This window comes from Zeus faber (genome assembly GCF_960531495.2).
Source record: "Zeus faber genome assembly, chromosome: 5".
In the NCBI taxonomy this organism is placed as follows: Eukaryota; Metazoa; Chordata; class Actinopteri; order Zeiformes; family Zeidae; genus Zeus; species Zeus faber.
This window is the reverse complement of record NC_137192.1, coordinates 26,221,852-26,235,689: the sequence shown is the minus strand read 5'-3', so window position 1 is coordinate 26,235,689 and position 13,838 is coordinate 26,221,852. Positions and strand designations below refer to the sequence as shown.

Here is a 13,838-nt window from a genome sequence, read left to right as displayed (position 1 = left end):
TGGAGAGGAATGTATGATATGCTGCCAGTTGGCCGCTGGCATTAGTCTACCCAGTCTGTTGGGGTGGACTGCGTCAGTCCTGAAGAGGGAGAAACAATCCCAAAACCGATTAAAATTGTCAATAAAAATTATATTGTGACCTCTGCAGGCGCACTGGAGCCAATTGTGGAGGCTGAGGATTCTGCCGAAACGATCCTGCGGATTGTTAGCTGTTGAGACTGATTTCCTGGTGGACGTCCTCGCCTGCAGGGCTCCAGACTTCGCCCATGTAGTTGCATTTGGCGACCATTTTTGGAGACAGTGCGAGTAAATTTTATAACTAGGAGCACCAGTGCGACTTGCAAATGATCCAGAGGTTTTTTTGTTTTTTTTTAAATCATTGTATATCATGTGAAACACTAGGAGGGAGCGAGAATTGGTGTGTGTGAGTGTGTGAGTGTGTGTGAGAGAGAGAGAACTGATAGAGAACTGTTAACCATACATTGATTTATTTGTACCGGAATATCAACATTGATCGCAACATTGATTTTCTATTTTTTTACTATTTAAAATGGGTAAAATCACATGAAAATGCAGAGCTGTGCGCAGCGCGCTCAGACCCTCCTTGCCCCGCACTCACAAACACACTTGTCTGTGAATAGCCCCTCCTCTCCTTGCACACTCTGAATTAAACATGATCATGCGTGGGATGTTTGGGTTGGGTACCAAAACCCGATACCACTATGGCACCGGTTCCTATACGATCGGTATGTACCGTACTGAATTACAATGCAGATTTCGGTGCCTCATATCGGTGCCATGCCTGAACTACTGATTGATATATCAACGCTCCGGTGCTCCGAAACCACATGCGCCTTCACGCGCCATTTGAAATGACGCCATTGCTTTCTTCTCCCAACTCGAGCCAAACAGCAGCAGCGCCCGTCAGTGTCACATTATGGTCGCTTAGCCAATCAGATAAAAGGTGCGGGTTATGAACGTTTTCCCTACCGATAACGTCCGGTTCATACAAAGTGTCAGTTATTTGTTAACACGCAACATATGAAAACTATATGAAAATAATTTAGGACAAATGGGTTTAGTTCATAAATAAATGAAGTTTTAAATAAATTCTTTGTAGAATATCCTACATCTGTTGCAAGTTATGATTGTCGTGTCTGTGTCCTGCACATTATGCTCATCCTCCCTCTGTCGTCTGCTGTGGGTGAAAGGGGATTCTCAGCACAGAACAGGATTAAATCTAACGTCAGAGAGTCTCTGCATGTGGACATAGTGGAGGACCTGATGAGAATAAGTTTTGAGGGAACTAGCTTGGAGGACTTTGATGCCAAGGAGGCTGTTCAGATGACCTGATACCTACTACTGACCACATACCTTATGTTTACATTTGTTAATTTATTATTTGGTGTCTATTTTTAAAAATGCATTTAACTTAATGATTTTTTTCTGATAAAGCACTACTTCACTTTGTGACTTTTCCCCCTTAAAATAAAACAGCATATTGTAAAATAAACAATAAATTGTCTATTTATTACCCAAGCATTTATCAGTAATACTATTTAGATGGAAAAAATGAATGTGTTGCGTTGCATGTCGATTTCAGTGGCGCTCCTGAATTTTGTGCTGGTGCGCCTAGAAAGGTCGAAACGGTTAAAAAATAGCAACCACCTGGTTTGCCAAGAATTTAACTGCTTGGCCGAACGGATGTACTCAAGATTCTTGTGGTCCGTCCAGACCACAAAGGGTTGCTCCACCCCCCCAGTCAGTGCCTCCATTCTTCCAAAGCCAGTTTAACCGCCAGCAGCTTGCAGTTACCGACATCATAGTTCCTCTCTGTGGAAGACAGCTTACGTGAAAAGAAGGCACATGGATGCATCTTCTGATCCTCCACTGACAGAATGGCCCTGACCACTAAGTTGGAGGTGTACACCTCCACCACGAACTGCAGAGTGGGGTCTGGGAATGTGAGAATAGGAGCAGAGGTGAACCTAGCCTTCAACTAGACAAAACACCTTTCCCGGGTTCTGCGGAGTCCACTGGAAGTTTTATGGGATGTGAGGGCTGTGAGGGGACCTGCAACTAAGCTGTAGTTCCAAATTAAGCGAGGGTAGAAGCTGGTAAACCCCAGGAATCGTTGGAGGTCTTTGCAGGTGGAAGGGACAGGCCAATCTGTGACTGCCCGCACCTTGGCGGAGTCCATCTGTACTCCCACGGCGTTGATAGTGAACCCTAGGAACGACATCTTGGACACATGAAACTCACCTTTCTCTGCCTTGACGAACAGCTTGTTTTCCAGGAGTCTCTAAAGAACCTGATGGACTTGCTGCATGTGTTCCTCAGGAGACTTGGAGTGGATGACAATGTTATCCAGGTAATAAAAACACATTGACATTCAGCAGATCACGCAGCACATCTTTCACCATGGCCTGAAAACAGCAGAGGCACTGGTTAGTCCAAAAGCCAGATATTCGTAGTGTTCACTGGGTGTGTTGAATGCGGTCTTCCATTTATCCCCCTCCCAACCAGATGGCACGCATTTCTAAGGTAAAGCTTGGTGAAGAGAGCTGAAGGAGCCGCCCGGCTGGCTGGAACGGGTGTGGCAGAAGAAGCTGCAGGCATGGCAACGATAAGTCTCTCTAAATGTTCGCGGACTGACTCCACACTGCCCTCGCAGCGAGTGGACAGATCCTGCAGACCCTCTGCAAAGGAGGAGAGTGCCAGTGCTGGTGCCTGTCCCCCACTTGAGTAATCACCTGCTGCTTGAGAGAGGCCGAGTCGGCTGGGTTCAAACTGATCTCATTGTACTGAAACGGCTAAAATCGACCTCAACCCAACAGCACGGCCACAGACACAATCCAGCAGACGTAACAGTTCTTTAATGGCTCTCAGGGCAGAAAACAGGGAAAAAGACAGTCAAGGAGGTCAAACCAGTAAATCAGTCAGCTAAAAATCCAAAAGGGTCAGGCGAAGGGGTAAGTCCAGAATCCAGAAGGCGGTAACACGGTCAGGACCAAGCAGGCAAGGACACTGAAAGCTGGGTGGAAAAAACTAGACAATCAGACACCGGAAGACTGAAATGGTATATGCAGTGTAGACAGGCCTAGACAGACGTGTTGTCACAATGCTATGATGTCACAGCGCTGACTGGGAGGAAGCCGATTGGGAGGGGCAGACCTCTAGGTAGAAGGCAAGATGGTGAGGCAGCTCCGTCCTAGTATCTCTTGCGACCATGGACTAACACCTCCTCCCTGGACAGCTGATGACCAGGTGCCGAGAAGGAGGAAAGCTGAGGACAAGTGGAGGGGTCCCACAGAACTGTGTCCTGGAGGAATGCCCTGAGCAAGGCAATCTGCCTGGACTGTCCAGAAGCCACATCCATGAAGCTGAAGGAAAAGAGTCCTTCATCTGGAGTTCATCAGAAAGCAGTTGAATATCCTCCTTAAGGTCAACGATCATTTTATTTGCTTTCTGTAGAAGCACACAGTCCTCACAGAGCATAGCTGGCATGGTTGAGGTAGTTAGCTTAGCCAACAGGCTCACAAAAAGCTAGTAGCCAGATCAGTAAAGTAATCCAATAGGAAACAAGCAGCGATGTCTCATAAAACCAGCGGAGCTGTGATAAAATTATAAAAGACTAGTAAAACCACTAGGATCAATTCCAATGGTTTAAAAAGATTAGAAATATAACTAGTGTTGCTGTGGAACAGCTGCTGCTCGCTCACTCCAACTCTCATTCTCATGTATAGAGCCTTACATGGCAGGCTCCAAATGATATCATGGACCTCATGCACCAACACACCACGAGCAGATCTCTTAGGTTCTCCAAAGTCCAGACTCCAGGGTCTTCTAGGTGTCCCTTGGACATCTTTTAAAACTTGGGGAGATTGTGCTTTCCAGTCAGCAGCACCTAATCTTCGGAACAGCCTCCCAGGCTCACAGGCTCAAGCCAGGCTCATAAAACATTTGGGGCCAAAGACCCAGGCGCCCACCCCTAACGACGCCATTGCTCTGGACTCTTTTAGAAAGCAGTTCAAAACCAATCTCTTCAGACGGGCTTTTAGGTAGCATGCATTTTTTAGGTTTTAACTTGTGTCTGTCTCCCCTTGTGCGTTTTATCTGTTTTCATCTTGATTTTATTTATTAATATGATTTTATTTACTTGGGGTGTAACGGTTCACAAATACGAATCGGAAACCGGTTTTATCATCAAAGATGCGACTACACGGATATGCGCACACCTGGATCAATCTAAATGTACCATGAACCGTGAAAAGTTACGAATCGGTTGACTCAACTTTGCTGCTAATTCTACTTTGGTTTAAACTAAGCTGCTGCGGAAGACTCACTGATCCAATGTCACAAGTCATGTTACTTTCACGGCGTTGAGCTGACAACCGAACACTTCTCCCTCCGTGCGCTCTCTCTCTCTCTCTCTGTCCGACTCCGTCTCATTACACACACACACGCACGCACACACACACACACACACACACACACACACACACACACACACACACACACACCCAAACACACACACTTCCCCGCACCAGATCACCCCCTTTTGCGAGACGTGAACCACCCGCAGTGATCAACTCATCCAGGGTCATGACAATATTATATTATATATTACCATCTCACAATCCCAATATATTAGATAGTATTATATCTAAATGCCATAAAGTAACAAAAATACTTGGGATTCCCCGGTCTTTAAGAAATATTCAAATATTTGAAAGTAAGCTGTAGGTCACCAGGTACATTAACTTATACTAGGAATTTCTTATGGTGACGTTTAGTGCGCTTCAGCTTAAGAGTCTTAAGAGCTTAACAGTCCGGAAAAAAGGAGAATAAAATTATAATAAAATAAAAAAGGATAAAAATAAAAGAAATACAGTTAAAATATCAGATATATATCTATAATAATATCCATCCATCCATCCATTATCTATACCGCTTATCCTCGTGGGGTCGCGGGAGGGCTGGAGCTAATCCCAGCTGTCATTGGGCGAGAGGCGGGGTACACCCTGGACAGGTCGTCAGTGTTATAATAATATCTATATGATGTATCGTTTGTATGTATGTATACATATTTGTATGTATACAAACTGCTAAAAATACAAAACAGAAATCGTCACATATTTTAGATATTATTTTATATAATTGGCAAATTTTAATTTATAATGGATAATTAATGTCTACATTAAACAAATGTTAAGCACTGTATCAGATTGCATCATATCGCATCACATCGCACCAAATCATTCTGTATTAAAATGTTTCTTCCCTGAATCGTATCGTAGCCGTTGTATCTAGATGCGTATCAGATTCTCTTATAAGGGAGAGATGCACACCCCTAGTATTCACTTAGATGTTTAATCTGTTTCTATCTTGATTTTGTTTATTTGATTGTATTTATGTGTGTCTTTTATCTGTTTTTATCTTGATTTGATTTATTTGATTGTATTTATGTGTGTCTTTTATCTGTTTTTAACTTTGACCTTTTTTGATTGTGAAGCACTTTGTGACTGGTGTCTGTGAAAGGTGCGATAAGAATAAACGTTACTTACTTACATACTTACTCTTAAACTTTGTCAATGTTAACACACAGTTGACTAGACTTGGCCAACAACAACAACAACTCGGTCCCCATCGCCATCATCCTGGCTGTGAGGCTGCATTCTCTTTATTTTATTCCATTTATTTATTTTAATTTTTTTTAATCTGTGCTGCCAGCATGCTAGATATACAACATGGAGTTTTTGTATGTCATTGCATCTAGGACAGAGTTAGTCTGCAAGTGGAGTTCAAATTCTCAACCTGCAATGCAACTCTTTATTCATTCTTAAATCATCAAGAACTGCTGCAACAACTCTGTCCTGTGGACGACCTGTAGGATGACAAGAGCACAGTTTTTTGTTACACAGAACTGTCACTAATCCCCCTCGTTGGGGAATGATCTGATCTGACCCTGTTTGGATCTGTAAACAACTAATAGCTACTCCAAGAGGTGGGAGAATCACCACGGGTGAGACAAATAAACATAGAACCAAACAACAGCGGTACATGGAAAAAACAAACATATAAGCAAACATGGAACATGGTACATGTACATGGAAAAACAAACATCAGACGGCAACATCGAAAATAACAGTTTATGAAGTCCAGGAAAACTGAAACAGCAATTGGTCACGTGGCCTCTTCCTGTCATAGTTATGGCATTAAATGAGGGAGAAAAGGGGAGGAATCACACACCTGTGCCTGGGATGAGACCGCTTCTTTGTGTATGTGTATGTGTATGTGTGTGTGTGCGTGTGATGTGTGCACCGGTGTATGTATGGGGTCGGTATTATATCTTAGCACTTCCAAGCAGCGGAAAAGCCCCCCGAAGCCACCCCTGACTCCCGCAGCCACAGGAAAACCCCGAGCAACCTGCCCTGCAGGCACAGAAGGCCCCCGGCCCCCAAAGAAGCCAGAAGCCCATGAAGCAACACCAACGCCTGGCCCGAGAAGCAATACCCGGTTCCAGGGAACACAAGGTGACCCCCCACCCCTGAGGCGCACACATACAACCCGCAGCAGCAGCAGGCGCAGAAGCTGGGTCACGGGCGCCAGGCATGGACCACAGGCCTGGAGCCAGGTCCCGCACCAACAGACCAACACACAGCCCAAACCACCCTAGGCTAGCCGGAGGGGCCCCACGCCCACCCACCTCCCACACAAGTGCGAGGGCCGCCCCACGACAGCCGACAAGACGCCCCATCCACGGGCCTCGAGTGCCCATCCACATAGCTGAGTGTGCTCACCCGGACGTCAGCACCCCGCCGACGCCAGCAGGCCACTGGATTTATGGGCCCCCACCACGGCATGTATCCGGGGCACCCGCCGTAGAGAAGCCAGGGAGCGGGAGCAAAAGCCGACAGCCGCCCCCCGCATCCCAATCCCCACCCACAACAGCAAGCGCCCCCCCCCCCCCCCCCCAGGGCCCCCGGAAGGCATCTTCCCAGCCCCGCCAGGCTGCAGCATGCCAGAAACCACCAGGCGCAGACCGCGAGAACTCGAGCCCAGCCGACAGGGGGCCCACCCGGCCAGCCCCTGTCCAACCATACCCCCACAGCAATCCACCAGCGCCCCGCCACCCCGGAAAACCCCTGTGCTCAATGTGTGCTGTTGGCAATTGCGGTTAAAATCGCGGGGTGTGAGGGTGCGAGCCCTCCAAGCAAGTGGAAACCAGAGTTACTCGCACCCCTCCTGCCCCACAGACCATGGTCTGGTAGAGTGTTGTTCGGAGTAAGATTTGTGTGCGAGTGTATGTGTTCTAAGCTAGTATGAGTGGTATTTAAACTTTGGGACGGACGAGAAGCACTTTGGGGCAGGAGCGTGACGGGCAAGATCGCAGCCGGCTGCCATATCCGCCACATGAGGCTGCGTTCTCATTATTGCGGAATATCATCTTGCCAGAGAATAGCATCTGCTCTGTGTTTTACATGGAGCAGAAAACCCTTAAGGGTCCTCTGGACCCCCGCCCCCCTTCAAGGCTCTTCCAGTTTTCCTACATCATTGTTTTCTCTCCTGTCTTGCTGTGCTTCTTGTGTGAGCCTGCGTGGTGTCACGGCCGGAGGTGTGTATGTAAGATGGAAGACCTTCTCTTCCTTCCCGGAACCCTACTATGGTCCTCCAACTTCACCATGCGCCTTTGTCTGTGGGAGGTCCTAAGAATGCTTAGCGGAAATATTTGCATGAACTCTAAATTATCCTTCTGCTCTCATCTACTTCATTGGGTTCCAGCCTCCCATCACAGCTTGCCATTTAAAGTAATATGGCAGATCACCAAGGACACCGGATAGGAATCGAACAACAGGTGACATGCACAGCAAATTCTGGCTTCTGGGATAAACTCCCTGGAACTCCCATGCACTCCGTTTGCATGCGTGAATATTGAATAGACTTCAGCCCAGAGTTAAAGTAACCCTCTTTTCTGGGAATGAAAACCCAAATAATAAACCACCAAGGCTCAACTCTGAACACAAGCTGGAGCACGGGTCTGTATATAAATAAACTCCAGGAATCTCCGCCTTTCACTCTTTATGTCAAACTTTTGAATCTTAGCAAATGAATTGCCTGAGTCTGGAAGGCTCTAAGTGGTGTATTTATGATCTTATTTGGATTGTAGAAGCACTGCTTTTCTCCAGAAACAAACATTTGCTACATGAGGTATTTGTACCGACCCACCACCTCGCTGCTATCATGTCCAAATGTGGTTCTGCAGCGTCTACGGTGCCAGGTAGCATGAGGTGCACAGACTTTAAGCCTCCTTTACCACCGTGTGGATGATACTGTGAACACATGCACAGGTTTTGGACAATGGACACATCTACACGGAACAACAGTCCACTTACTAACCACACGGCAGATTTCTAGGTTTAGAAAATCAGTTTAAGATTCTTGGACTTTTCAGGCCCATACAGCCGCTCGTGTTTGGTGTCCATCCTCAGTGATAAAAAATAATACAAATAAATAAATAAAAAATAATTACTTTTAACTCTGGACTGGAGTCTATCCGACATTCACACGTACAGACTCACGCAAATTGAGTTCATGGGAGTTCCAGGGAGTTATTTCCAAAAGCCAGTATTTGTTGTTCAATTCCTTGGACATATGTCTTCTACTTCCTGTCTTTTAAACAAAAGTTTAATCACCAGTTAAACCACGATGTGATTCATAATCATATTTTTATTTAGCTTGTCTGGGTTTTTTCCCCCGGGCCGGTATTGTTGAACTGTAAGAAGGGAATAATAAAGGAGTAAAGACAAAGAAATAAATACACTTTGTTACGGTACATCAAATTGAGTTTATTTCAGTTCCAGGGAGTTATTTCCAAAGACCAGAATTAGTCATGTACGCATCACACGACGTCATTGATCAGGCGCTTTTGTCCAAATTACTTACAGATTAATCCTGTACCAATGGAGGCTCATGCAAGGCTCATCAGGAGCAGTTAGGGGTTAGTGGCAGTTAGTGTCTTGCTCAAGGACACCTCAGCACGTTACCAGGAGGAGCCGGGGATCGAACTGGAAATCATCCAATTACTAGACGACCCTAGTGCTCTACCACCTGAGCCGCTTCCCTCTACCTTACCCTTGACCCTTGACCCTTGACTCTTGACCACCAATCATCAATGGAAGCGCATTGGCATCAAGTTGCTCAAGGTGCTTGGTCACATGTGGTGCTTGGTTTTATTCATTTGTCCACGACGAGGTAAGGAACCCCATCCGCAGCTGGCGTGTAAACAATGAATTACAATGTCCTGAATTGTCTCTACATATGAATAATTAGTCGATAAGTTTATTTAAGTGACTATGCAATGGACACAGAACACACACACGCCCACAAAGAGATCAGACAGTGAGGATTTTGTGCCAGGGGATCCGAACTCATGGTTAGTTCAAACATGACACGTTACTGATGTTATCTTACCTACCTCCTCATTTTATCTGTGATCTATATTGTGCTAACATTTTCAACGGTTAAACGTTATGGTCGTTAAATGTTAAATCTTATCTAAAGTGGCCAAATCGTGAAAAGGTGCCACCTAATGAATGTACAGTTGCGCAGAAAAAAAAAAGTTGTAATTCCTTTTAGTGATAAAACATGGCTCTGCTTTTTGGCTTTCATCCCTAATACATCATCATCCTACATGATACAACATCCCTATAGGACAATGGTCACTGACACCAAGAGTGAAAATCCCACTAAAAGTATGTAAGAGACGTAGCTAATTCTGAAATAATTCACATTGAGGCTGCATCGAAAGGACAAAACAAGGGTTAAATCAAGGATTTAATAAATGCAATATAAAAAAAATGTATATTGTTTGAGCAATTCAATCTTATTTGAATTTATGTTTTTGGGGAAGAAAATGATGGCCATGTTGCTTTTTTATTTTTATTCATTTATTGTTTTTTATTTGAAAGTCCTTTTTTTTTAACTCTCTTTCCTTAGTTTTCTGTTAATATCTACAGGGTGCGTTGCTGAAAAAGAGCTGTCGTGCTCAGGCAACCTCACCTGGATGAATAACATTGAAAAATATGTTTGAACTTAGTTAAACACGAGGCTGCTACACAGGGACATTTTGGGAGAGGAACATTAGGGACGTTGGCAGTTACGTTTCGGTTACAATTGTGTAACAGGGATAAGAATTGTTGAGGAGGAAAGCATGTTTTGAATACTTCTTCTTTAAGAAAAAGCCATGCCAGGCAAATGAAGGTTGGGTACAAGGCAGATGAAATCAGAGCAGATGTAGCTCTGTAGTCCACCACGTGAAAGACGCAGTATACCGACAGGCGATCCACAGGTCAGAGCACATTGACCAAGATGGTTAACATAGGGAAGCATAATGTTATTTTTTCAACTGAGTTACTTAATATGGGTCTTCATAGCTGGTTAATCCTGGTAATGTGCGGGTGCAGTTATAAGATGTTAAAACCTTACTATCCTAAATAACCGAATCTGTGCTGAATCAAACGATGACACCACAGATTCATCTGATGGGGACACAGACAGTGAGATTGATGCTGTAGCCTTGGAGGAGGGAAACACTGATCCCCAGCCTTCAGAACCATTTTGTGCAGCTCCCTCTGGGCTCTGTGCTATGCAAAATAGCCATGGACTCCACAAGACCTCTGAAGGTGTCCTGTGGTATCTGGCACCAAGACATTAGCAGCAGATCCTTTAAGTGCTGCAAATTGCAAGGTGGATCGGGCTTGTTGTTGCAGCACATCCCACAGATGTTCTATCGGACCCTAACCCCGACCATTCACATGATGTAGAAGAAAAGGTGATTCATCAGACCAGGCCACTTTCTTCCATTGCTTCATGGTCCAGTTCTGACACTCACATGCCAATTGTAGGCAATTTCAGCGTTGGACAGGGGTCAGCATGGACACTCTGACCGGTCTGCAGCTACACAGCCCCATGCGCAGCAAGCTGTGATGGACTGTGTGTTCTGACACCTTTCTATCATAGCAGCACTAACCTTTTCAGCAATTTTTGGCAGCAGTAGCTCTTCTGTGGGATCGAACCAGACAGGTTAGACTCCGCCTCCCACACGCATCAATGAGCCCATGGATGCCCATGAGCCTGTGGCCGATTCACTGGTTGTCCTTCCTTGTCCTTCCCTGGTCAAAGTGGCTCAGATCCTTACACTTGCCCGTTTTTCCTGCTTCCAACACATCAACTTTAAGAACCGATTGTTCACTCGCTGCCTCATATATCCCACCTCTTGATGATCAATGTTATTCACTTCACCTGTCGGTGGTATAAATGTTGTGGGTGATTAATATATGTATATATATATATATATATATATATATATATAGGAAGACCTGAGACAGGAATCTGAGCGCACCGAGTCAGAGTTGTGAGAGGCCATATGAGTATTGCACGTTAATGTGGTTAATAGCAAACACACAAATACATTTTGTTGGCGTCTCTGCCCATACGTAAGGGTTTAGGGAGGGAGACGGAGTCTGTCTGGCAGTGGGGCGCTTGGCGTGACTTTTATTAATAACTGGAAACAAAAAAGGCCCACGGGCCAAAACGAGAACATAAAAATAAAAGGAACAATCAAAGTGCGTGTTTCCTTGGGCCAGACATTTATTGCGCACAGAATAGATTTTTGTTTGCTGAGATAATCTATGTGCTTGCAAAATATATATTTTCTGTGCTCAAAATCTCCTATTGCTGGCTCAGGAATGAGGCACAAACGTAACTGCATAATAAAGCCGATACAAAAAATGTATGTGTCTGCATGCGCCTATGTGTGTGCGTGTGTGTGTGTGCTTATGTGTGTGCGTTTGCGTGCGTGCGTGCGTGCATGCATGTGCATGCGTGTGTGCGCGTGTGCACGTGTGTGTGTGTGTGTGTGTTTGTGTGTTTGTGTGTGTGTGAGAGTCATAATGAAAGCCTGGCGCCAAATCCAATGTATTTTTCGTGATCTGAGATGGCTTTTTGAGGTCTGAGGTCAACATGTTAGCGGCACTAACAGAGCTGCTTTTCAGGAAATGGGGATTTAATTCATTATTTTTTGCCCAGGCACTGCACAACAAATGCTTCACTCACACACACATAGTTTAGTGCTTTGAAGAAACAGCCAGATGCCTGCCAGTTGCAGCCGACTAATTCTGGTCATTTCGTTTCTCCTCTTCTGCCGCCCTCATTTTCAATTCTTCTTTGTTCGTCTCCTTTCTTCTCCTCCGGCTTTGGCGTCGGCCGGAATTCCGACACCAACCTCTCTGCTATCCTTCTATGTCTCTCTCCCTTCACTCTTTCTTCCGTGGCTATCTCTTTCTTCCCTTCCATCCATCTTCGTATCTTCCGTTGTCACATCTATCTATCCTTCTAATCTGGGTGTACATCCGTCGTTATGTCAGCCATCTGTCAGTGATTTCCCTCGAGTTTTGTGATGTGCGGCCAGGTTTCAGAACGTTAGGCCACAGAAAGTATGCGTGCCCTACAGAAAAAACACAAAACATAAAACCCGTCCACATACGTCACCTCACAGCATACCTTTTTATATTCATACAATTTTCAAAGTTGATGGGAAAGGGCGTGGCCACGTGAAGGCGATCTTAACAAGCAACCCTCAATATGTAGTTTAGTGTGTTGACTCTGACATCAAACGGAAAGTGGGTTTCACAGACAGACAGACAGACAGACAGACAGACAGACAGACAGACAGATCGATAGATAGATAGATAGATAGATAGATAGATAGATGTACCAAAAAATGACAATAACAATTGCCCTGAAAATAAACGGTGAACAATATCAACAATTGCACGAGACAATAACATAATGATAAACAATAAATATAAACATAACATTTAAATTAATAAGCAAAAAAATAAACCTGAAACGAGAAATATGGGGAAAAAATGGCAATATTACAACAAACCTAAAAAATGTGAACGCATTTCAGATTTAGCTCCTAAAAGGAGAGATATATGGAGAACACCAGATGGGGGGGGGGGGGGGGGGGTTGGCAGCGGCCATGGCAGACGTTTAAAAATTCAGCAGCGCAGTGTGAGTGCCACAGACAACCGAGAAGCCCTATGCAGGAATTCAAATTCAAATTGGAGTTCAGATCCACATCGAGCTGGAGGAACCAGAACGCGCTGGTCCCTGTTTACTGCTGTTCGCGTGGACATCCAACTCATTTTGTTTTCATTGTCGTCTCTGAAGCCTACGTCACACTTAAGGCGGAATCGCATGCGACGGTGGAATCATTCCCTTGTAGCTGTTGGATGAACCGCGTCCGAGTTTCGAGAGAAAATGGGGGGGGCTTGTTTTTTTCCAGTCCAACAAGCGCGTGGTTTGCTCAGATGCACATTTACCGCTTTCCATGAATGCGAGTTTAAAACGTATTTTATATTGTGTTTGTGAAGCGCGAAGAAAATAAAACCCCACACACACACACACACACACACACACACACACACACACACACACACACACACAATTCACTCATAAAAAGAGACTTATGAGTGGATATTATTACATCTAACGCTGATGTTAAAAAAGTACGTACGTATGAATTTATTTTCAAGCCCTGTGAAAGCACCCGAAATAAACTTCATGATGATGTAACTTCCGGTTGTAGTGTCAGCTCCGAAATGTGTTGCATGAGTCGAAAAAATGTGAGCGCACCCCAGGGCCTCAGGCCCACGCAGAGACTCTGCGCCCCATGAGAGGCGGGGCTTATGTCGGTATGGGCGTGGCTTGTGCCATATGGGGCGGGGCTTATAACAGTGCGTCGGCTGTTCGCATGTCAGGTTAAGGTG

The 13,838-nt window shown here is 45.1% G+C and overlaps 1 protein-coding gene across 2 annotated transcripts in view; it reads left to right on the top strand.

Moving 5' to 3' along the window:
• raly (RALY heterogeneous nuclear ribonucleoprotein) overlaps positions 1-13,838 on the top strand; it is a 139,214-nt gene that overhangs the window by 106,824 nt on the left and 18,552 nt on the right. The window contains exon 6 of one of the 2 annotated variants that reach the window (XM_080000323.1): positions 149-247. The exons of the other annotated variant lie outside the window; for it this stretch is intronic. Coding sequence (XP_079856449.1) covers positions 149-216 — 68 coding nt within the window. The 3' untranslated portion in view covers positions 217-247. Of the gene's footprint in view, positions 1-148; positions 248-13,838 lie in introns of those variants that run through there. 2 annotated transcript variants of the gene reach the window in all.